This window comes from Chiloscyllium plagiosum, unplaced genomic scaffold, assembly GCF_037043375.1.
Source record: "Chiloscyllium plagiosum isolate Xiang-an unplaced genomic scaffold, Cpla_swu_hap1 HiC_scaffold_32, whole genome shotgun sequence".
Classification (NCBI taxonomy): Eukaryota; Metazoa; Chordata; class Chondrichthyes; order Orectolobiformes; family Hemiscylliidae; genus Chiloscyllium; species Chiloscyllium plagiosum.
This window is the reverse complement of record NW_028270170.1, coordinates 9,128,739-9,154,474: the sequence shown is the minus strand read 5'-3', so window position 1 is coordinate 9,154,474 and position 25,736 is coordinate 9,128,739. Positions and strand designations below refer to the sequence as shown.

Here is a 25,736-nt window from a genome sequence, read left to right as displayed (position 1 = left end):
GCCAAGAGCTTGATGAAGTCAAGGCTAAAGAAATGGAAATTTGCAGGGGATCAGCCAAAGTGTTTAGCTTAAATTCTACTGACATTAAGCTGGAGAATGTTTCACCTCATTTATGAAAGCTTTTTGCATCAAAGCTCGATAGCGGAAGAAGCTGATGTTTTTGAAGCTCTCTCTAACTCAAGTCGTTTAATGATTTCAGGCTGGTTTTGGGCAGTTTCCTTTTGATTATTAAATTGCTGTAATTAATTCCAGGGATTCTGTAACCATTCTCACTGCTTTCTCCAATAATTCACTGAATTCAGACCATCGTTTCCTCTCTTTGTCTCACAGTGTGTCTGCAGCACTTGAGTTGTAATGCGTGTGTCAACGCTGAGGTTCGATTTAACTGCAGCTGGTGTGGTGTTCTTCAGAGGTAAGGTGACCTGATGTGCGTACAGCTCACTTCAAACCCAAACAGCACTTAGGAAGAGCACTTTCTCTACAGGGCACATGGCCAACATCTCATCTTCCAATGAGAAAAGTATTGCTCTTTTCAAGAAAAATAATCTTTGAATCACTTGATGCTCAAAGAACGATACTGACTTTGGGCCTCTTTCAGTCAGAGTCATCTGTGAAGTCACTGGGCACAACTGGCCACTACCATCTCCCCTTCAATCAATGGAAAACAGAAACAGAGATTGCTGGAAAAGCTCAACAGGTCTGGCAGCGTGTGTGGAGAGAAATCAGAGTTAATGAGTCATTCGAACAAAAATGTTAACCCTGCACAAATTTCTCTGCACAAATGCTACTAGACCTGCTGAGCTTAGTCCCTATTTTTGTTTCTGACTTACAGCATCCACTATACTTTTGATTTTCTTCATTTAATGGGTTTCAATCATTTAGACTCATTGGCCTGGTAACCAGTCTGAAAAGACCCAGTGGACAGCTCCAGAAGGCTTTCCTTGGGGACACTTTGCCCCAATTTGCATAAAAGAGGAAGAAACAAAGGATCATATTTAGATGGTACCTTTCACCATTTTAGGATTCTTTTTGTCCCATGTACAGTGAAAAGTGTTGTTTTGCGTGCTGCACAGGCAGGTCGTACCATACAGAGTGCATCAGTGTCACGGAATACACCATTACAGCGGCAGAGAGAGAGTGATCAACATTACCCTTTGGGAGGTCCATTCAAAAGTCTGATAATATCTGAAAGCTCTTTGCAGCCAATTAAGTACTTCCAAGTTTAGTCGTGATTGTAGTACAAGAAATGCAGCAGCTAGCTTGCACATAGCAAGCTGCAACAATGGGACAGTGGTTATTGGGAAAGTTAGCCAGGCCATGAGTGGAACTTGCCAGCATTTCATCGAATCGTTTCATGGGACCTTTAACGTCCACTAGGGAGGATTTGTTTGAGTGTCCCATCTGAAAGATGGCCCCTCTGACAGTGTAGTCCTTGGCCCACAGCATAAGCTCAAATCTCTGGGTGGGGACTTGAGCCTTCTGTCTGGGCCAATAGCGCCATCAATTCAGCCGAAGGGAACACTTACAGCTACCCTGTCACCACATCAAGAGAAAGCAGCTTTGGCTAACAGTTTGATCAATGAGAGGATTCTATGCTTTTTAGACAGGGAAGGTTTCTGCATTTCCCCCTTCCCATGAGAAGGGGAACGTCATTATAACAAATGATCCAAGTGATCTTTTTGCTTCAGTCATGGTTCTGCTCATAATTTGATGATACATTTTAATTCTGTCATGTTCCTCTTGGAACTCAGACAGTGGGGACAGGTATTAAGGAGGTAGCAATTAAGGAGGGGTAAGAGGGCAATCGATGTGTGTGGGGGTGGAGGGAGGTGGGGGGGAGGGAATGGGGCCATGTGTATTCTCTCAGTGTGACATTATACCTACCCATACTGATGTGCTGTTTTAAAAACTATCACTCAGAGAGGTGTTTTCAGAGTTTAATCATGTTGTATACTATTTGTGTATCATTCAGTTTAGGTGTTCATTAATATCTAACACCAGCCTGCTGATGCAAGTATGTACAACACCTCTTCAGTAACTCAATAGCTAACAGCACCATCCATTTTTGGATTTGAGATGTTCTTGCTATCTGGGGTTTTTTTGGTGTCAGTCAGGGTAATAGTAAGTTATCTAAAATCAACCTCACATTCCCTGATTTAAACAGAGACCAAATCAATTTAAGTTTCCATTTTCACTGGCTATGACTATGTGTGCTGTCATTAATTAGTATTAGTTATTAATGAGCTCACTGACCTTGGGTTTTCCTTTCTGGCAACACTCAGAAAGGTGTTGGTTTTAGCATTTGTACCTTTGATTCCAAAACCGTCCTTGACCTTGCCCTTCTCAATGTCTACAATCTCTGCTAACCCGCAATCTCCATGAGAAGTCTGGTCCTCCAATCTGAAATGTCTCAGGTTTTCATCACTCATCAATTGGGTAACTGTATTACCAACCATGTAAACGTTAAGCCCTGAAATTCCCTTTCTAAACAGGCCTGTGTCTCTACCTCACCGTTTCATATTTATTCCTGGGATTGCCCTTCCATAAATGCTGGAAGTCAGTTTGATGTATATTTTGTTCCACAAATCCGGACGACACAAGTTACAGTACAACAGCAGATGCTTTATTATTGGACAGCCGGCAAGAGATTCTCAATGACCCCAAACATAGTTGTGTGTCTACTTGTGGTGGCACCTCTCCAGGAATCTCTGCTCTACACACAAAGGCAGTACTTTTTTGTAGGAATAATACAAAAGGTCTATAAGTCACATGGATGATTGTCATTAAATTGTTTAAGATGGGCAATTATAATTTTACAAGCCCTGGTGATTGTCAATGTCCTGTGATAACTAGTGGATGGATTACAGGGGCTGGTTATTGTATTCTTCATAATCATGTGTTGATGGGAACAGAAGGACTTTGCTTGTTTTCAATGTGGGATTCACATGCCCATGTTAATAGGAAGGGAACATATGATAATGGGAGCAGGAGGCAGTTAATAAGATTATGGCCAAGGCTATCAGTCTTGTCCAGGGAGAACAAATACCTTTGTCTGAGGCTGAAAGTGGAATCCACATGTAGAATTCCAGAGAAATCAGTTCCCTGAGAGTCAGGCAAGCACTCCTTGCTGAGATGTCCTATCTCATTCTGTAAGGGGACAGGCATGCAATTGATACTGCAGAGAGCCCTTTCAGCAGTGGAATGTTTAACCCTTGAGTCTCCAGTATGCCATGCAAAACAGGTGAGAAATGGAACTGGTCCCTTTGTGGCTTTCTAACTTCCTCACAGCCACCTTCTTGAAACACCATGTTCCTTGAGAAATAGATATATCCTGATGCTATTAAGGAGGAAGTACAAGGACTTTGACCCAGCTACAATGAAGGGATGTCTAATGGTGAGTGTTTTGAAGGAGAACTTATAGGTCATAATGTTCCCATGTATCTGCTGCTTTTGCCCATTGAGATATTGTAGGCTGTGGGTTTGGAAGGAGCTATCAAAGGAGCAGCCCTTTGCAGAGTCGTGCAACTTCCTGGATTATCCAGGACCATCCTATATCGGGAGACCAGGTTCCTGTCTTGAACTGACTTTTACCAGGATGCTGTTTTGACCTGCAGTTTTATTCTTGTTCTTCATGCATAAACGGTACATCTCTGTGTACGTGCCCTCTTTTTCAGCGACCTGCTTTGTCAGCTTCGAATCTCAACACTGCCAGGTCAGATTCTGGGTTTGGGAAGAAAGCACGTACAGAGAACTCAAATGATCAGCAAATATCATATTGTATGGTGTAGCAGGCTTGAAGGGCCAAATGGCCTACCCCGTTCCTATTTTATGTTTCTATGTTTCCAGACTCTCCCTTATTTTACTACCAAAAAGTTACTCATTCTTTAAGACACTCCTTAAAACTAACTCTTTGATCTGCTTGTCTTAATTACTCCTCACATAACCTGCTGTCCAAAATTGGTTAGAAACCTTCTTGTCAAGTATTTCAAGTCATTTCAATAAAGGCACAATGTATATCCAAGTTAATACAGCTATGGCAAGCAGATTCAGGATGGGGTGCTCGAAACCAGTCAAACATTCATCAGCAAAAGTCAATTTTCAGGAGAGGCTGTGGAAGAGGAGAAATTGGCCGAATTTTGATACATTGCCTTTTTCCTTACCCTGTGTTCTTGCTGAGATTGCTCATCCCCAGTTCACAAGAAGTTCTCTGTGTCTAGCTCCATCCTCCTTTCCTCCTTAGACGTCAATTATTTACCTGCCATGAACAGGATAAGTGCAAAATCGATGGGTGTGAGTCAATGTTGTTACTTTATCGAACATTCGAAAATAATTAAACAGACACAAAATCAATCACATTAAATCATTTCATTCACACTTTAAAGAACATTGTCTTGTCTCCAGTTAGACGGGATTATAAAGTGTTTAAGTACAACATAGAATTGCAATCTTGACCGTGCCCACCTAGACTATTGTACTTGGACACCGTTAAAGAAGGTAGATTAACTTTTGAGTTTCACAAAACTAATATCAGGAATTAGAGGGTTAAATTATGAGAACAAAAAACATGGCTGCATTTTATCGTGCTGGAAAATTTGAGAGGGTGATCCAACCATGGTGTTGAAAATGCTCAAATGATTTGAGACGGTAGGTAACAGAGAATCTTTTTCTTCTGGTCGGGCAATAAAATAAAAAGGGTCAAAATCTTCAAACTTGAAACCAGGATGTACTTTTTCACACAAAGTGAAAATTTGGTCCCCTGCCCTCAAAGTACTGTGATTCTGGGAGCTTTCGTGGATGGGAGAAGAAGATTTATCAGGAGGGTTGGAGTTAAGGCAGCAAAGTTGAGCTGATGTCAGCTATGATGACAGAGCAGTCTGAGGCCTCAATAGCATCATTGTGTTCCCACGCTCTCATTTGTGAATGAACGCAAATTCCATAATTCAGCTCAGAATGAATGCAGGGAATGGACATTAATTACTGTAATACATCCTCCAAAAAGATGATGGAATATAGCCCATTCCCACACAATTGTGGCCACTCTCTCTGATGAGCACCAAGTACGTCAGGGCAGTTTGTATAAAAATACATCATGGGCTAGGATCTGCGTTCACACACATTCATTTCCAACGTTAGATGTAGAGTCAGAAAATGTGTTGATTGCTGGGTGACTCGAGCAATCTGCCCGAGACCCTGAGTATCCTAAATATTTTCAAATTGAACATTGTGATAATATTGCCATAATTGGGAGAGTGACAGATGGTGCATTGTCAAACCAAGCTTTCTGTCAGTATTGTGTCCTATCCCATAGCTTCAGCCTCATCTCTCACAGAACAGACAGTGCAGCTGTCACTACAGACGGCAGTAGATATTAAAAAAATAGCAGCTTACAAATTAAATGGCACCAAAATCAATACCATTTATGTCCATAGGGTTTGATACCAATGAGTTACTACTGACTTTGCCTGCCTGAGTTGTAGCATGTGATTGTATTTCTTACTCAGGTTGTCATTTTGCTCCAAAATTAAATGTTGAAAGAAATTTTCAATTAGAGAGATAGCTGTGGCCATACAGAGTGTGTCCTGTCTGTCTCCTAGATTTGTTATTCTCTTTATCTCTGCATTTCTTTCAATACATTTTCAATCAAAAATCCACCTCCATCTTATGTTTCTTTCCTATTTCATTCACTTTACCTTATTCTAGTCCATACTTTTACATTCTTTTTTTTTAGATTAGATTACTTACAGTGTGGAAACAGGCCCTTCGGCCCAACAAGTCCACACCGACCCGCCGAAGCGCAACCCACCCATACCCCTACATTTACCCCTTTAACCTAACACTACAGGCAATTTAGCATGGCCAATTCACCTGACCCGCACATCTTTGGACTGTGGGAGGAAACCGGAGCACCCGGAGGAAACCCACGCAGACACGGGGAGAATGTGCAAACTCCACACAGTCAGTCGCCTGAGTCGGGAATTGAACCCGGGTCTACAGGCGCTGTGAGGCAGCAGTGCTAACCACTGGGCCACCGTGCCCAACCTGTGACTCTCTCATGCTCTCTTTTTACAAATTTAAGTTGCTCTTACCTTTGTCATTTTCTTACCCCTAAATTTTTGTTTTTAGTTGCAGTCTCTTATTCTATCTCCTCTAGCCTCACTCTTTGTTCATCCCATTATAGGTTTCTCCTGTCTGTTTCTCTTGCCTTTCTAGTTTCCCTTTTATACTCTCATTCGCTCTTATGATCTGTTATTCACTCAGCTTGTTGATTCACATGCTCCATCGTCTTTAATTCCACATACTGTTACTTATTAGCGATTTTTGAGGAGATTTGTAGCTCAGGTTGATGAGAAGTCTGTAAGTCGGTTTGTTTTCAGACGTTTCGTCACCCTACTAGGTAACATCATCAGTGAGAGTCTCCGGTCCCGCCTCTCTATTAATAGGTCTTGGTTTCTTAAGGTGGGTGATGTCATTTCCAGTTCTTTCTTTTCAGAGAAATTATACAGGATCTAAATCGATGTATTTATTGATGGAGTTCTGGTCAGAATGCCAACCCTCTAAGAATTCTTGTGCATGTCTTTGTTTTGCCTGCCGTAGGACATATGTGTTGTCCCAGTCAAAGTACTGTCCTTCTTTATCTATATGTATGTAAACTAGTGATAATGGGTCGTGTTTTTTGGTGGCTAATTGGTATTCATGTATGCTGGTGGCAAGTTTCCTGCTAGTTTGTCCGATGTAATGTGTTTTTACAGTTCTTGCATGGTATCTTGTAAATGATGTTAGTTTTGCTGGTAGTATATAATGGATCCTTTAGGTTCATTAGTCACTGTTTAAGTGTGTTGGCAGGTTTGTGGGCTACCATGATGCCAAGGGGCCTGAGTAGTCTGGAAGTCATTTCTGATATGTCTTTGATGTAAGGTAATGTGGCTCTAGTTTTTGATTGCGTTGTGTCTGCTTGTTTGGGTTTGTTTCTGAGGATTCGGCAGATTGTGTTTATTGGGTATCCATTTTCCTTGAAAACGTTTTGTAGATATTCTTCTTCTGCTTTTTGTAGTTCTTGGGTGCTGCAGTGTGATGTAGCTCATTGAAATAATGTCTTGACGCAACTCCATTTATGTGTGTTAGGATGATTGCTTCTGAAGTTAAGTATTTGGTCTGTGTTTGTTGTTTTTCTGTAGAAATTTTCAAGATAAATGGATACCCAATAAACACATTCCACTGATTCCTCAGAAACAAACCCAAACAAGCAGACACAACGCAACCAAAATCTATAGCCACATTACCTTACATCAAAGACATATCAGAAATGACTTCCAGACTACTCAGACCCCTTGGCATCATGGTAGTCCACAAACCTACCAACACATTTAAACAACGACTAATGAATCTTAAGCATCCATTAGATACTACCAGCAAAACTAATGTCATTACAAGATACCCTGAAAGAACTGTAAAAAGACACAACATTGGACAAATAAGCAGGAAACTTGCCACCAAGATACATGAACACCAACTAGCTAACAAAAGACATGACCCACTACCACTAGTTTCTATACATACAGACAAAGAAGGACACCACTTTGACTAGACAACCCAAACATCCTAGGACAGGTGAAACAAAGACACGCACGAGAATTCTCAGAGGCTTGGCATTCTAACCAGATCTCCATCAATAAACACATCGACTTAGATCCCATCTACTTTCCCTTGAAAAAAAGAACCGGAAATGACATCACCCACCTTAAGAAACCAAGACCTATTAATAGAGAGGTGGGACATGCCACCAGCACTTCACTGGAGACTCTCACTGATGATGTTACCTAGTAGGGTGACAAAACATCTGAAAACAAACCTTCCAGCTCAGCGAGCTAACTTACATTTTGTTATTTACTTATAAAACCCACCTCAAATTCTTCTCCAGCCTGAGGACCCAGCTCATGGCCTCATTTCCTTCATCTCTAGCTTTCTATGCATTTCCCTCCTCCTTGTTCTACAATCAGTGACAGAGGGACCAATCTTTGCAGAGTCAGGAAAACATCATGGTCTTATAAAAATGGGAGGTGAGACTCAGATTCAGAAATTACACTCCTATTTTCAATAAGACTTTATTTGCCAGCAGGGGAGAGGGAATAGGGCATATTCACTCAAGTGGATGATGCAAGCTTCATAGAGATATTTGAATTCGGTACTAATTTCAAAGACTCTATCTTGAGAGGACGAGTCACAAGGTCTCTTTTAGAGTCATGATCTTAAGTCTTATAGTTCTCTATTCTGTAAACATGGGAAAAAATAGCCTGAAACTGTCAACAAGTGTTTTTAAAAAAGTCTTTAATTAGATTGCTATGATTGAGTGGCTGTCTGGTGTAGGTTATATAAAAAATGTTTTGTGCGGTTTCATTAGAGGTCTTTGTTGATAGTTCCAAAGTGTTAGTGGTTTGACATCATGACTGCTTGGCTGAGTTTCAAAGCTCAAAATATCTGAGCAGAGATTTCTGAGTCCACGGTATAACTGACAATTTAAAGAGGTTATAAAAGAATCAGCTCTTTTTTTGGCGTGAGGTCTGAAAAGATTTCCTTCAAATATAAGATTAACCACTTCAGCTTTAAGACATTGAATGGATTTCATGAAAGGATTCCTTTTTGCCACCTAGCCTCTGTGAGTGAGAGCCATGTTAGATATTTTAAAATTTATTTTTTAATTAGTCTCCACATGGCTGCTGAATTCTATCCTCTGGATACTTGCGATTGGGTATGCAGGTTGTATGGAGAGTCAGAGGTGCAAGTGGGGCGTGATTTGACATCGCGAGGCCATTGGGGGGGGAATGTGTGGATATAGGATGTGTGTGAGGGGGTATAAATATTGAGAACCAACAGTTTGTAAAACAACAGGGGCAATGTCCGACAGAACTAAGGCAGACCTACCAATCAGCCTGCCTCAGGATTCACCCGTCCCAGTGTTTGCAAAGGATCTTTTTTATAATTCATTCACAGGATGGGAGCGCCACTGGCTAGCATTTATTGCTCATCCCTAATTGTCCAGAGGGCAGTTAAGAGTCAACCATATTGTTGTGTGCCTGGTGTTACACGTAGGCCAGACCAAGTAAGGATGGCAGTTTCCTTCCCTAAAGGACATGCGTGAACCAGATGGGTTTTCCCAACATTCGACAATGGACTCATGGTCACCATTAGATTCTTAATTCCAAATATTTACCATCTACCGTAGTGGAACCCCAAAGCATTATCTGGGTCTCTGGATCAACAGTCTAGTGACATCACCACTAGGCCATTGCGCCCCCCCCCCCCCCCTCCCCACCTTGCTTCTAGAGTTCATTGGTGGGTCCTGCAGCCACAGTGATGTGGGGTATGGAGTTGAGAGTTTGGTGGGGTGGGGGTGGGGTGTAGGTGGTGTGGGGTGGGGATAGTGAAGGTTGGGGGCTGGGGTGGGTGTAGGCGGTGTGGGGTGGGATACTGAATGTTTGAGGTGATGGATGGATCCCAGTTACATTTGCTGCTTTGTCCTGGATTGCATTGAGCTTTTTTTTATTGTTGGAGGTCAACCATCCAGGAAATTGGATGTTAATCAGCAGACCATAGCATTCACTGTGGACACATTCTCGAAACTGTTCAGCCCTCCTGCCCATTGACTGACAGATCTGTCATCCACTCAGGATTTTGGGTTTCCTGAAATTTCATCCAAGAAAATACAACTGCCAACTTCCGGTCATTTCAAAACATTCTGGCACCCAGAGCAAAACTGAAAAGGGAGTTGTCAAAACCACATGTAATTTCATTGAGACAGTTTAAACAAACTGAAGACATGTTGAAACAGAAAAGTATTTGGAACAGAAGTAGAGGGCCAAACTAGTTCAATCTTCATTATTCAAACAACTGAACAGCCATTCAATCTGCCAGAACGTGTGCCAGCAAGCAAATGGCTAGATGTTTGAAATTTTAAAAATTGATGAAGCATTGTCTGTAATACAAGCAAATCCTAATTGGCTACAGCCAGATGTGTTGTCATTAAGAAGAAGCAGATGTTAGCCTGTCTAAAAATACTGACTGCGGATGAAATCTACCACTGTGCTATTGATCATGCCATAATGTTTTGTTTCATTTGTTGCTATTGTTCTGATCCATATGACTATCCTTGTGCACTCCAGGAAATGAAACAGGTGAATAAGAATGCAGGTCACTGCCTTGGGATTAGTCGAGGTCTGCTACTGTCTCATCCACCACTGCTTTCATATTTACAGAGGAATTCAATACTTTTCCAAGAATAACTCACACCAAAGTCTCCTTACATTCAGAGTTGTGTCTCCAAGTGCTTTAGAGCACAGAGCTGGAGAGAGAAGGAGAAACAAAGGCAGATGACAGTCACAGGGAGGCAAAACCTCAGGGGAGGAGACAGAAATGCAGAGTTATTGAGGGAGTACATCGCAGACGCTTGACTAAAGGAGCAACCTCAGGTGAAAGAGTAGAAGAAAGAGAACCAAACCAGAGTTTGTGGGGGATGTGTTGGTGGGCAGTGGGACCTCTGTTTTCTGTTAGCCAGCCAATCTTTGATCCATGCTAACACATGACACCAGCATGATCTTATTAAATGAGGAAACAGGTTCAGGGTGGTGCCTAATTTGTCTGCTTGAATGTTACAAGGGCTGATTTTCCTGATTGATAGCAATATGCACACAATGCATCAGAATCTGGACAGATTACAATCCCAGAACATTTGATGCTTCTCTTTAAACTGGGGAGCTCAGGTGCATGTTTTAGCACCAGGTATTGATCAGGAGACAGCTTGTCCAACCTCACCTGAGGCATTAATGCCCTTAGCAAAGAATACCAGGAAACAAAGGCCACCAGCATGACAACAACTCTGTGATTGGCTTCTGGGTAACTGAATAGCTTGTGGGTGTGAACATTACTGGCAGAAGCCTTGGACTGCTGCAAGAGGAAATGATGTGCCTTCCTCTCCAGGAAAATGCCGAAAGACTGAAGACAGTCAGTTTATTTTCCTTCACCGGTTGCTGTAAGCTATGACCTTTCACCAGTATCTAAGACACTTTGCGGTGACTGCACCAATTGTCCGTGCCTCCTGCAAAGAAGTGAAAAGGATCCAGTGAAGCGGGATTGAAGAACAGAAAATCCTGGTGAACGAAAGGATCATCTCAGCAAAGCCTGTGGACTGGGGCCATTGACCTTCTGCCCAGTTTTTTTTTTCTGCACCCAGAACACCAGTGTTATTTTGTCTGTCTGTCTGTGTTTCACTGTATGCGTGTATAAAGGAGTTTTCAGAGGGGGGCAGTTAAGAGTTTTGACTAGTGGAGGGATATGCCGACTGTCCATCATTGTTTACCTGTGATTAGAATCAATTATTTTTTTATAATAAATAGGAGTTTACATGAAGTACAGAAACCTGGTCTGTATTTTCTGTTTGCCTTGGTCCATCTGTCAGGTAAATGGACAATTTACTTCACTTTTACTCAAAGCAAACTTTGATTAAAATCTTTAACTTTTGTGACAATTTTGGGACTAGCAGGGATTGATTTCCAGCATGCGACCCCAAAGAGGTCGAGCACTTCCAAGTTCCTTTTGGACGTTATATGTTTAACTAAGATTAAATCTCATTCTTCTAAACTCCAAAAGTCTCAGGCCCAAATTTTCCTCTGAGAATAACCTCCTCATCGTAAGAATGGGTCTATTGAACCTTCTTTGAACTGTTTTGAATGCAGTAATGTGCTTTCTTAAATATGAAAACAAAACACAGTATTCCAGATGTGCTCTCTTCAATTCCCATTACAACTGGAGTAAGCATACATACAAATATATTCCATTCCCCGAACAATGAAACACCAACATCCCATTGTCTTTCTAATCACTAATAAGTCTCGCAGGGTATTGATGGTGTTCTATAAAATATTCTGTCAAAGGTGTCCCCCCCAACTACCCCTTCACTGAGGGAGTATTTCAATTGGATTCTCTAGCCCATTGAAAACCTTCTAATTTGTGTGTAGAACACACTCGAGAGGTGTGTGAAATTGATCTTTGGTGCTAAAGTCTGCTTTAAACCCATAAAGGCATGATTTGAACTCTGCATAGGTCAGTAGGTTTTGCGTTAAAACCTTATCAATTTTCTTCACAGGCAACATAGGTCAGGGGTACGCTGGACCGCCCTTACACTGTCACCTGCATTATCTATCACTGAAAGCCACATTCACTCCAACAGCTCATTGGCTGATAGTGAGGAGGGAACACCGAATGAAGCAAAGTGAACTAAGGAGAACAACAACATATAACGGCTGAGAAAGAGCATAGCAAAGAGAAAAAGAGAACGTAACGGGGCAAAGTTGAAATGGCAGAACATTGAAGTACCAATTACATACTGGAGGTTGTGGTATTAGATCGGTTTTCAAACTTTAGGAAAATAAAAGCCATGATCTCTGCTTGTTCATGTTGTGAAATTCACAAGGAAGAACCCCAGACACATCCATTAACCATCATCATTGTTGTGGCATTGGAATATGCTGCTCAAACTGACTTGTCCATAACAATGTCTATGTTCTGCACAAACCTCTCCCATGCATTCCCCTCAAACACCCCCTCCGTTATTTCATATAACCTTGTCAACACCTATGTTTATCCAGTTTCCCCATAAATACATGTACATCATTTTCCACAAGTATTCCATTTGGTAGACATGAGCTTGGGCTGGTAAGTGGCAAGTAACATTTGCACCACACTTGTGCAAGTCAATGACCATCTCCAACAAAACAGAGAACCTAAACATTTTCTTTTTACATTCAGTGGCATCACTCGAACGGAACTCATTATCACCATTCTGAAGTTACCACTGATCAGAAACTGAACTGGAACAACCATTCCAATACTGTGGCTATAAGAGCAGGTCAGAGACTTGGAATTCTTTCGTAGTAACTCACCTTCTGACTCCCCAAAATTTGACAATCATCGTCAAGGTATAGGTAAGGACTGTGATAAAATAATCCCCACTCACCTGAATGAGTGCAGCTCCAACAACACTCGAGAAGCTTGACACCATCCAGGACAAAACAGCCACTTGATTGGCACCTCATTCATGCTAAATTGCACATACTGTCCAGGGATGTGCAAGTTAGGTGGATTAGCCATCGTAAATGTGGGGTTATGTGTATAGGTTGTGGGAGGGAATGGTGTGTCTGGTTAGGATACATTTTGGAGGGTTGATCCCTCTCAATGGGGCCAAATGACCTCTATCTGCACTATAGAGATTCTATGATTCAGTATTCACTCACTTCATCACTGCTGCACACTGTGATGAACAAGATGAACTACAGTAATTCACCAAGGTTTTTTAGACAGCACCTTCCAAGCCTATGACCTCTACCACAAGGCAGCAGATATATAGAACATTTACCCTTCCCCTCCAAGCCACTCAATGTCCTGACTTGGAAATATATCATCGTTCCTTCATGAGCACTAGGTCAAAATCCTGGAACTTCCTCCCAAATAGCATTGTGGGTGTTCCAACACCACACAGACTGCACAAGAAGACAGCACATCACTACTTTCCTGAGGGCAATTGGTGATGGGCAATACATGTTGGCCCAGCCATCAATGCCCACATCCCATGAACTATTTTTAAAAAGTTCCTTTCTCACCACCTTCTGGGTAAAAAAGCTGCTTTCAAACCCATCATTGGATTTATTAGTGCTTATTATTCATTTGTGGCCTCCAGTTTGGGCCTCTCCCAGCAGTGGAAACATCTCCACATCTAAACTATTAAAACCTCTTCAGAGTTTCAACTTTGCCTCACGAAAGTACCCCTCAGATGTCTCTTTTTAGAGAGGAGTAACTCATGATTTTTTAGTCTTTCCAATTAACTATTACCTCCCAGCTCTGGTATTTTCCTTGCAAAACATTTTTGTACCATGTCTAGTGCCTCTATTTTCTTTTTATGATATGGATGCCCCTGAACTGTGCACAGTCATCCAGATGTGGTAATTCTCACAGAAACGGGACTGAGCAACATGCCATTGGATCAACCCAGGTAATGTTCTGGTGACCTGAGTTCAAATCCTGCCACAGCAGGTGGTGGAATTTGAATCTAATGTAAATCTGGAATTAAGAGTCTAATAATGACCATGGTCAATTGTCAGGAAAAGTCCATCTGGTTCACTGATGTCGTGTAGGAAAGGTAACTGTTGTCCTTACCTGTTCAGGACTGCATGTGACCTCCAAACCCACAGCAATGTGCCTGACTCTTAACTGCCCTCTGGGCAATTAGGCATGGATAATAAATACGGCCTAGCCAGTGACACCCACATCCTGTGAACAAAAAAAAACTTTCTAAAAATGTATCTGTTCTTATTTGCTTGAACTATCAAGACACAGATGAGAGTGTGAAGAGATGCTTTGTTTGTAAGTTGTTATTTTGGGAGATATTTATGATTGGGGGGGAATGTAGAGAGGGCGGTGTTAGACTCATAGCAACAAAATCAAACAGCAGCAAGCTGCCAGAAGTTATTATCATCAGCCTGCTGCAAAACAGCCGACAGATGCTCACAACATTTTAACTTTGGGCCTTTTCCATCAGACACTAGGATTTAAAAGGTGCCATGGAGAGACAGGGAATTGTGAGCAGTTTGGGTTTGCAGAATCATGTGCGTTGAGACCTCATCTCTCAAAGTTTCAAATTCCACCGACACAAAGAAGCTGGTCTTTTGCTGAATTAATACCAGCCAAAGTATTTCAGGACTGCATAGCATTTTAATTTTCAAGTCATCCTTCAAATCTCAATAGAAATGCATGTTGTTTTTCAAGAACATGTGAAGACCTCTCCTGATGGTTCTCTCAGTAATTGAGTGGAATTGTGCCAGATGCTTTAAGAATGTCCAAAAGACCCTTGTCCATACACCAATAGAATTGGAAGGAACTCTCGCGCTTATATAGTGACTGTCAGAACCTCTTGTGTGTCCAAAGTGCTCAATATCCAAAGAAGTATTTTTGAAGTGAAACCGCCAATATGCACCTAGCAAGATCCCAACAGAGCAATGTGATGTTGGTCAAGGGACAATTTACTGGCCAGGACATCACAGAGAACTCCTTTGTTGGTCTTCAGATGGCTATGTGGGAGAAAGTGTTAAGGGAGCAAATAAGGAACCCTGTGATGCTCTGGTTCAATCTATGAGATGGGTGCATGTCCCTGAGCGCAGCGACCTGAACACAACGCAATGGCAGCAGCATTGCAATGATAGGTGCCAGTGCACAGTGTAGCACTGAGGTGCCGGACTGTGTCATAAATGTGACCAAGTTGTGTCATGAGGGTGCGGAGAAGCTGGTACATGAATGATGCCAACGTGTGCAGATAGTTGAGATGGCACAGTGGCTCAGTGGTTAGCACTGCTGCCTCACAGTGCCAGGCACTTGAGTTCAATTTTATTCTCAGGTGGTTGCCTGTGTGGAGTTTGCACATTGTCCCCGTGTCTGCGTGAGCTTCCTCAGGGTGCTTAAGTTTCCTTCCACAGTCCAAAGATACGCAGGTTAGGTGCATTAATCATACTAAATTGCCCATAGTGTTCAGGGGTGTGCAGGCTAGGCGGATTAGCCATGGGGAATGCAGGGTTACAGAGATAGTGGGACAGGTCTGGGTGGGATGCTCTTCAGAGGATCAATGTGGACTCAATGGGCCGAATGGCCTGCTTCCCTGCTGTAGGGATTCTATGACAGGTTGTATGAGCAGTCACTGCCCATGGATTGTGTCCTGAGATGTTGGTGACTGCTATCCAAGGTGTAAACCTGAAGTCACCATATACCCACTCTGACTTTTCAGTCGGGAATTGTCACTCTCTGGTTGCTCTCTGGCAGATGGGAGATTTGGAAACTGCACATGATTGAGTCAATTGAGATTAGGTGATAACAGCATGCGAAAGAATGCAGATTGTATGCACATCGGTCTTTCGATTCTCACCAGTCAGATTCTCCTCTTGTTGTTCAACTCTTTGTTTTGTGAATTAGACTTGTCCCCCTCTGCTTCAAGAATTTCATTTCTGCCAATCTTCCCTTGTTGTCCCATTGACTCGCCGTTGCCTGTGCCACTTAGTCCAAAGATGTGCAGGTTAGGTGAATTGACCATGCTAAATTGCCCAAAGTGGTCAGGGATGTGGGGGTTAGCTGCGTCAGTCAGGTGGAATTGTGGAGTAATAGGGTTGGGGAATGGCAATGGTGATGGAGAATCCATGGCCCTAAGGTCCGAGACTCCGTGTGAGATCAAGTTCATGAACGTGAGAACGGCAGATACTGTCCGTGCCGTGTTTGTAGAACTTGGAGAGATTCGAAGATAGAACGGTCAAAGAGTCAGTGATCACAGCAATAAAAAGGAACTTGGAGCAGTTACAACAGAAAAGAAAGGATGGAATTTTGAACTGGAGTTTTGACTGTTGAGAGATTTTTATTTTTATCCTGTCAGGAGGATGGAATGTCACCTTCAAATACTTATAACGGTGAGCTTTTGTGGGCTTAATCAGCTCTAAGCAACGCTTGCTGCTGTTCAAAGCAGTTACCATGGCAACATTTCGCAAAGTCTCATTTGTGTTTCCATTTGGTCACATTTGTTTTGAACATAATGAATGGACCAGGGCTGAATTCCTCCACCAGTAAAATTAACCCTGCTTCCTTTTACAGGAGTAAAGCATTTTCACTCACTAAGCCACCTCCTTCCTCCCAATGACATTCATGTCCAGATTACAGCATCATGTGTGTCCTTTACTGGCGCTTTCATGTCATCGTACCAGACCAAACTTCTCTGACGTGTGACGAACGCTCAAGAACCATTTCTGGTTCAAACCAGTTTTGTTTTGGTCCACAGGATGGGACTGTGAGAAATCCCCAATAACATGACACCATCAGCAAGCTAGGGTTTCTTATATTTATGAAGTTAACAGCAACTCATGATGCTGGGCTTGTCTTGTGCTACATTAGTCCCTTATTGCTGGTGAGTTTGTCACGTTGACCAACCTCTGACATTAGCAAATCCCCACTTTCTTTGATTTTTTTAGCACTCTGGTGACCATCCAGTCATGGGTGATATGTTTGCGACTCAGCTACAGTGGGGAATTTACACAACATACACCAGACAATAACGTGCATTTACCTAGCACCTTTGACATCATTGGGCACCCAAAAAAGTGCTTCACGGGAGCATTATTAAATGACACAGATAAGGAGACATTGCAGTCAGTGAGAAGTAAATTTTAGGGATGTAATTGAAAGGGGAAAGGTACTTGGAGAGACAGGGAGGATAATGGAGGGAATTCCAGCGCTTAGGCTTCAGACAGCTAAAGGCATGAGCTGCTGAGGTGGAGTGGTGCGCAAGGAGCCATGATTGTAGGAGGGAGATACCTTTGGTGGGTTGTAAAATTGGAATAAATTATAGGGATTTGGAGAATCATAGAATCATAGAGATGTACAGCACGGAAACACTATATCCTAAATTAATCCAGTCCCATTTGCTAGCATTTGGCCCACGCACCTCTCCTATTCATGTATCCATCCAGATGCTTTTTTAACGTTGGCCAGCTCATGGCTGGGTAAAACACAGGAATTTTACAGTCAAGACACTGCCAGACCACTGTACAAAGCAAGTCAACAACCAGAGGTTGATTGGGAAATGGGACTCAGTGTGAGTTATGATATGCAGAGGTCGATTTCTGAAGGTTTACATGGGGTGGAAGCAGGGAGGCTCCCAGGATTATCCATATTCAGATGTGACCAAGTATGGAAATTATTTTAATGGGAAAATAGATGATTGTTTGTAAAGGAGGAATATTGAAAGGCATGGAGAGTGGAGGGTGGCTCATGCAGAGAAAACCATCAGCACTAAACTAATATTTCATAGCACATAGATGATTTTGGGATAGTGTAGGGGGATGAGCTGAGAATAATTCACAGGTCGGCGCAACGTCGAGGGCCGAAGGGCCTGTTCTGCGCTGTATTGTTCCATGTTCTATGTCCTATAACTCTAAGAGAAGATTTATTATGCTGCTTCTGGCATTCTGATACAACATAAAAAGAAAGGGACATTTAGATGATCCCTCGTGATCCCTGATCATTAAAACCTTCCCTATGAAGCCCTTGCTCAGATTTCTTCACTTTTGTTTCAGTCTTCTCGTAATGTAGCTATTGATTCTTCACGGACCTTAACCTGTAGAGGTCAAAGTGACATCCATCAACTCAAATGCTGCAAATTTCCTGGGTTTGCGCATCTGGCTAAGCCAGACTGAGAAATGTGAATCACAGCGGATTGAGAATTAAGTTGATGAGACCCTGTTAGTGGTGGAGGTGGTGGTGGTGGCATAACTGGTGCATTAGTCAGAGGGAAATAGGTCTGGGTGGGTTACTCTTCAGAGGGTCAGTGTGGATGGTTGGGCCGAAGGGCCTGTTTCAACACTGTAGGGAATCTAATCTAAACTGGATTAATGATCCAGAACCCCAGACAAATGTTCTGGGCATGAGAGTTCATCCCTGACCATGGCAGATGGTACAATGTGAATTTAACCAAAATTTAGAAATTAGAAAGCTACTCGGTTATGGTTACTGGGAAAAAAAATCTGGTTCCATCTTTTTAAGAAAGGAAATCTTCTACCTTAACTGACCTGGCCAACATGTGACTCCAGACCCACAGCAGTGTGGTTGACTCTTAACTGCACACTAATTCCTGGCCTAGCAAGTGATGCCCACATCCAGTGATTTTTTTTTAACAGAAGTGGGGAACTTTGAATGGATATTTCAGAAAGTGTATCTTTCAGAGAGCAATGTGGACACTGGGCAATGGAAGAGTTGGTCAGATATTAACTTACCAGCTGAGGTTGTGAAATTCTTTGTGATAATGTTTCTTTGCTGTTCTGGGGAATATTTTAAGATTCCAAAGATGTTGGTAAGCCTAATTGAAATTACCTGAGAATGCACTGGACCAACTGTGTATAGTCATTATTGAGTTACAACAAAGTGTTCCCACATGAGAAAAGGAAATAAGAGCAGGGAGACTCAGACATTCTGGTGCTGATGGTGCTGTCAGAGTGAACGTTGCATCTCTGCTGAAGGTGGTGAAGTCTCTCTTCAGTGTGTGCACACCTTCCTGCTCACAGGAGGGGAGGGCGGGCCAGCTTAAAGAAGGGGGTGGAGGGAGAATGTTTGCAAACTGGATGTCAAAGAGTTGGAAAGTCAGAAAGAAATTCTAGCTGTTTCTGGATTCATTGTTCACATGAATCATAAAGGCAAACAAAGACTTGCGTTTACAGAACATGAAACTTCAGGATGCTTTTCAGTCATTATTACAATGGAGGCTTAACATATGAGGAACGTTTGAGGACTCTGGGATTATACTTAATGGAGTTTAGAAGGATGAGGGGGGAACCTGTTTGCGACTTTCAGAATACTGAATGGTCTGGACAGAATGGACGTTGAGAAGATTTTTCTATTGGCAGGAGAGATGAGAACCCTGGGGGCACAGCCTCAGAGTAAAGGGAAGACCCTTTCGAACAGAGATAAGGAGAAACTTCTATAGCCAGAGAGTGGTGAATCTGTGGAATTCATTGCCACAGAAGGCTGGGGAGGCCAGGTTATTGAGTATATTTAAAACAGAAATGGGTAAGTTCTTGGTTTGCAATGGGATCAAAGGTTATGGGAAGAAAGCAGGAAAATGGGGTTGGAAAGCCTATCAGCCATGATTGAATGGTGGAGCAGACTTGCTGGGCCGAATGGCCTAACTTCTGTTCCTATGTCTTATGGTTTTATAGTCTTATGGAATATAAGAAATGTAGAGGCTCAAACCACATGAACCCCATTTCAAATGCTCTTGGATATCATTCAGTTTAATTATAACAAGGACATTAATGCAGCATCTTTATTTACTCTCTAACACTCTGTCAAAATGAGCAGTCCATCTACTAATCGCTGATTGATTAGTCCCTATTGATCACTTGGCAATGTCTGTTCCAAACCACTCAATCTCAGCTGGCTACTTTGCTGAGGCTCTTTGCTCTGATTCAGCTGCTGGAAACCGTTGCAGGCTTGCAACTTTCTTGTAAAGGAGGAGTCCAAGCCGCCACTTGGAGGAAACAAAATAATCACAACAGCCAGAGGCACTGGGCCCAGGATAGGACGGCTGACTGTAATGGAGTCTGAAGCCACGATAAATGTAAATCAGTAAAATGTCAGAAGTCACACGACACCAGGTTTATTTTAAAGGCCAAAACTCAACATCGAAGAATTCAGTGATGAGAGCGTTTTGGAAAAGGTGGAACAGGTTCTCATTGAAAGAAGGCAAAATGGAGAGAGAAAGTAACAAGACTGGCCGAGAGAAGGTTAATCTGGAGAACTACTTCAGAATGCACCAGAATGCCAGGATATCAGGTAAGGTGATGAAAGGTAAGTCGGATACAAATTTAGGCACATACAGGAAAGGTCTGCATCTTCTGAAGATGTCAGAGGTCACACGACACCAGGTTATAGTCCAACAGGTGTAATTGTAAGCACTAGCTTTCGGAGCGCCGCTCCTTCATCAGGTTGTGGAGGACACAATTGTAAGACACTGAATTTACAGCAAATATTTATAGTATGATTAACTGAAATTATACATTGAAAATACCTTGATTGTTAGTTAAGTCTCTCATCTGTTAGAATGACCATGATAGTTTCACTTCTTTCATATGTAAATCACAAAACTTTTTTTAAAAAGTTGCATTCTCAGGTTAACTGTAACAATTGGTGTCAGCCCAGATAAGATGTTGAGATGTTGAAGGTATTAGCCCCCTATGTTCCCTGTCTATGCCATAATGTATAGGCTGATTCTAATCTAAAAATTTTTCTGTGTTACGATCGAGCCCTCCACAATCACCTGATGAAGGAGCATCGCTCCGAAAGCTAGTGTGCTTCCAATTAAACCTGTTGGACTATAACCTGGTGTTGTGTGATTTTTAACCTAATCTAAAAAGTGAGTTAACACAGTCTTACATGGATTCATGCAGTTTTTGAGCAAAGTACAATGTAACTCTGCAAGTACAAATTCACCCCACAAACATATATGTGTATATGTGTGTGTGAGTGTAAAGGGGTCTAAGTTTGTGAGAGGATGCATGTGTGAGCGTGGGAGTGTGTGTGTCTGTAGGAGTGTGTGTGTGTCTGGGGTGGGGGCTTGTGAGTGACACCCCCCACCCCAGACACACACACACATATAATCCTATAGACACACACACACTCCCACACTCACACATGCACCCTCCCACAGACTTAGACCCCTTTACAATCACACACACATACATTCTCTCTCACAGACACTCACAAGCCCCCACCCCAGACGCACACATACACATATATGTTTGTGGGGTGAATTTGTACTTGCAGCATTACACCGTACTTTTCTCAAAAACTGCATGAATCCATGTAAGACTCTGTTAACTCACTTTTTTAGAATCAGTCTAAACATTATGGCACAGACAGGGAACCTTCAACATCTCAACATCTTATCTGGGCTGACACCAATTATTACAGTTAACCTGAGAATGTAACTTTTAAAAAAAAAGGTTTTGTGATATACATATGAAAGAAGTGAAACTATCATGGTCATTCTAACAGATGAGAGACTTAACAAACAATCAAAGTATTTTTCAATGTATAAGTTCAGTTACATCACACTGTAAACTTTTGCTATAAATTCTGTGCCTTACAATTGTGTCCTCCACAACCACCTGATGAAGGAGCGGCGCTCCGAAAGCTAGTGCTTCCAATTAAACGTATTGGACTATACCCTGGTGTTGTGTGATTTTTAACTTTGTACACCCCAGTCCAACGCCGGCATCTCCAAATCATGTCTTCTGAAGAAGTCAGAGGTCACATGACACCAGGTTATAGCCCAGCAGGTTTATTTGAAATCAGGTGATAAGGAGCTGCACTCTAAAAGCTTGTGATTTCAAAGAAACCTGTGACTTCTGACTTCGTCCACTCCAGCCCAACACCAGCGCCTCCATATCACAGTAAAATCTCAGCCTTGATGCAATCAGTTTTGGCAAGAGCAGATTCTGGATGGCCTCAAGAAATAGCAAATCAAGAGTGCATAGTCACCTCGGATGACCCGGAAAATTAGACTCAATGGAGAAATACAACAAGGCAGCAACAATTTCCAATGAGGACCAAGGGATTGTACTGCAGCATGAGTCACCACCATCAGGAGAGGGGACAAGGGAATAAAAACTGCTTCCATAACACAAGTCATTCAAAAGTGTAGCAGTGTAAACAGAACTTGGAAGGAATCGACAGCAGTACAGTTAAGTGGCCCCACAGCAAAGGTCACTTTAAAGCCAATCTCCACAGGACATGCTTGGAGATTTACTTTGAGTTCCTCTTGACAGATCACTTCCAGATGTGCACAAAAGACAACAGCACAAAGGTGTAAATGATCCATTTCTGCCATCAAGACAAAATGAGCAATGTTTACAGCTGATGTCTCCATGTTAGTAGGACATTTTAAAGTTACAGAGCCAACTCACACACAACTGCTCACTACCAACGTCCATGTCAACTCGTCCAATATCTACCACAAGCGGACTATAGGAGTCTTCCTAAGTTGAAATAAAGTTCAAAATATTTGTGACAGACTTCACTATGGATGTAAGTTTGCTCACTGAGCTGGACAGTTCATTTTCAGATGTTTCATCACCATACTAGGTAACATCATCAGTGAGCCTCCAGTGAAGCACTGGTGTTAGTAACCCACTTTCTCTTTATGCATTTAGGGTTCCTAGATTTGGTGATGTCATTTCCTGTGTGATGTCATTTGCTGTGTTGATGTCATTTCCTCAGAGGATGGTAAATGACTTCACTATACAAAGGAAATCTCCCATTCATGAAAGCTCATTTAATAAATTTAAACTTCTTCACACTTTTATTCCCTTTTTGAGATAAACATTGGTATCCATAAGGAGAAAGTGAGGACTGCAGATGCTGGTGATCAGAGTCGAGAGTGTGGTGCTGGAAAAGCACAGCAGGTCAGGCAGTATCCGAGGAGGAGGAGAGTCGACATTTCGGGTATAAGCCCTTCATCAGGAATGAGGCTCTTTCCTGATGAAGGGCTTATGCCCGAAACATAGATTCTCCTGCTCCTCGGATGCTGCCTGACCTGCTGTGTTTTTCCAGCACCACACTCTCAACATTGCTATCCATGACCCCATGTAATAGATAGATAGTTCTTTAATAGCATCTTTCAGCTGCCAGTAAAACTCTGAACTGACAAACTCCACTATGATGATGATAGATTGTGGAAAGCAATCAAGCATTAATAATGACCTGGTTATGTCAATAATCATTTATTTATTGCTGAAAAAACATTTGTGAAAGCTTTTCATTTTGCACTTATCAGGACAGTTTACAAGAACACCAATTCAAGGGGAAAACTAACATTCATGAGAAGAGAATTCTGATTGATGGCAAGTGGACTCTCATTGACAACAATCAACAATTGAAGCTGCTAGTACAATTTGCTTTAACTCACAGACACGTGCAGGCTATTTGTTTTTTTCAATGTTTTTAAAGGACAGGCTATTTAGAAACTTTACCTTTTGACAGGTCTACAGACCTTGTCTGCTCTTCATGAGCACTTAGATTGGCTCTAAAAATTTACACAATCACATTGCGAATTAGAACATAGAACATAGAACATAGAACAATACAGCACAGAACAGGCCCTTCGGCCCACGATGTTGTGCCGAACTTCTAACCTAGATTAAGTACCCATCCATGTACCTATCCAAGTGCCGCTTAAAGGTCGCCAATGATTCCGACTCTACCACTCCCACGGGCAGCGCATTCCATGCCCCCACCACTCCCTGGGTAAAGAACCCACCCCTGACATCTCCCCTATACCTTCCACCCTTCACCTTAAATTTATGTCCCCTTGTAACACTCTGTTGTACCCGGGGAAAAAGGTTCTGACTGTCTACTCTATCTATTCCTCTGATCATCTTATAAACCTCTATCAAGTCACCCCTCATCCTTCGCCGTTCCAACGAGAAAAGGCCGAGAACTCTCAACCTATCCTCGTACGACTTCCTCTCCATTCCAGGCAACATCCTGGTAAATCTTCTCTGCACCCTCTCCAAAGCTTCCACATCTTTCCTAAAGTGAGGCGACCAGAACTGCACACAGTACTCCAACTGTGGCCTAACCAAAGTCCTGTACAGCTGCAACATCACTTCACGACTCTTGAATTCAATCCCTCTGCTAATGAACGATAATACTCCATAGGCCTTCTTACAAACTCTATCCACCTGAGTGGCAACCTTCAAAGATCTATGTACATAGACCCCAAGATCCCTCTGTTCCTCCACCTGACTAAGAACCCTACCATTAACCCTGTATTCCACATTCTTATTTGTTCTTCCAAAATGGACAACCTCACACTTGGCAGGGTTGAACTCCATCTGCCACTCCTCAGCCCAGCTCTGCATCATATCTAAGTCCCTCTGCAGCCGACAACAGCCCTCCTCACTGTCCACAACTCCACCTATCTTCGTATCATCTGCAAATTTACTGACCCACCCTTCGACTCCCTCATCTAAGTCATTAATAAAAATTACAAACAGCAGAGGACCCAGAACTGATCCCTGCGGAACTCCACTTGTAACTGGGCTCCAGGCTGAATATTTACCATCTACCACCACTCTCTGCCTTCGACCGGTTAGCCAGTTTTCTATCCAATTGGTCAAATTTCCCTCTATCCCATGCCTCCTGACTTTCCGCATAAGCCTACCATGGGGAACCTTATCAAATGCCTTACTAAAATCCAGGTACACTACATCCACTGCTCTACCCTCATCCACATGCTTGGTCACCTCCTCGAAGAATTCAATAAGACTTGTAAGGCAAGACCTACCCTTCACAAATCCGTGCTGGCTGTCCCTAATCAAGCAGTGTCTTTCCAGATACTCATAAATCCTATCCCTCAGCACCCTTTCCATTACTTTGCCTACCACAGAAGTAAGACTAACAGGCCTGTAATTCCCGGGGTTATCCCTATTCCCTTTTTTGAACAGGGGCACAACATTCGCTACTCTCCAGTCCCCTGGTACCACCCCCGTTGCCAATGAAGACGAGAAGATCATTGCCAACGGTACTGCAATTTCCTCTCTTGCTTCCCACATAATCCTAGGATATATCCCATCAGGCCCGGGGGACTTGTCTATCCTCAAGTTGTTCAAAATGTCCAACACATCTTCCTTCCTAACAGGTATCTCTTCTAGCTTACCAGTCCATTTCACACTCTCCTCTTCTACAATACGGTCCCTCTCGTTCGTAAATACTGAAGAGAAGTACTTGTTCAAGACCTCTCCTATCTCTTCCGACTCAATACACAGTCTCCCACTACTGTCTTTGATCGGACCTACCCTCGTTCTCGTCATTCTCAGGTTTCTCACATACGCATAAAATGCCTTGGGGTTATCCTTGATCCTATCCGCCAACGATTTTTCATGCCCTCTCTTAGCTTTCCTAATCCCTTTCTTCAGGTCCCTTCTGGCTATCCTGTATCCCTCCACTGCTCTGTCTGAATCCTGTTTCCTCAACCTTATGTAAGCCTCCTTCTTCCTCTTTACCAGACATTCAACCTCTCTCGTCAACCAAGGCTCCCTCACACGACCATTTCTTTCCTGCCTGATAGGTACATACATATCATGGACACGTCGTATCTGCTCTTTGAA

General features: G+C 42.5%; 1 protein-coding gene across 1 annotated transcript in view; it reads left to right on the top strand.

Annotated features, from left to right (window-relative positions):
• Positions 1 to 25,736, top strand: part of LOC122539786 (plexin domain-containing protein 1-like) — a 276,627-nt gene that overhangs the window by 170,248 nt on the left and 80,643 nt on the right. Inside the window, exon 9 of the mRNA XM_043674842.2 lies at positions 331 to 412. Within this exon, the coding sequence (XP_043530777.1) occupies positions 331 to 412 (82 nt within the window). The remainder of the gene's footprint in view (positions 1 to 330; positions 413 to 25,736) is intronic.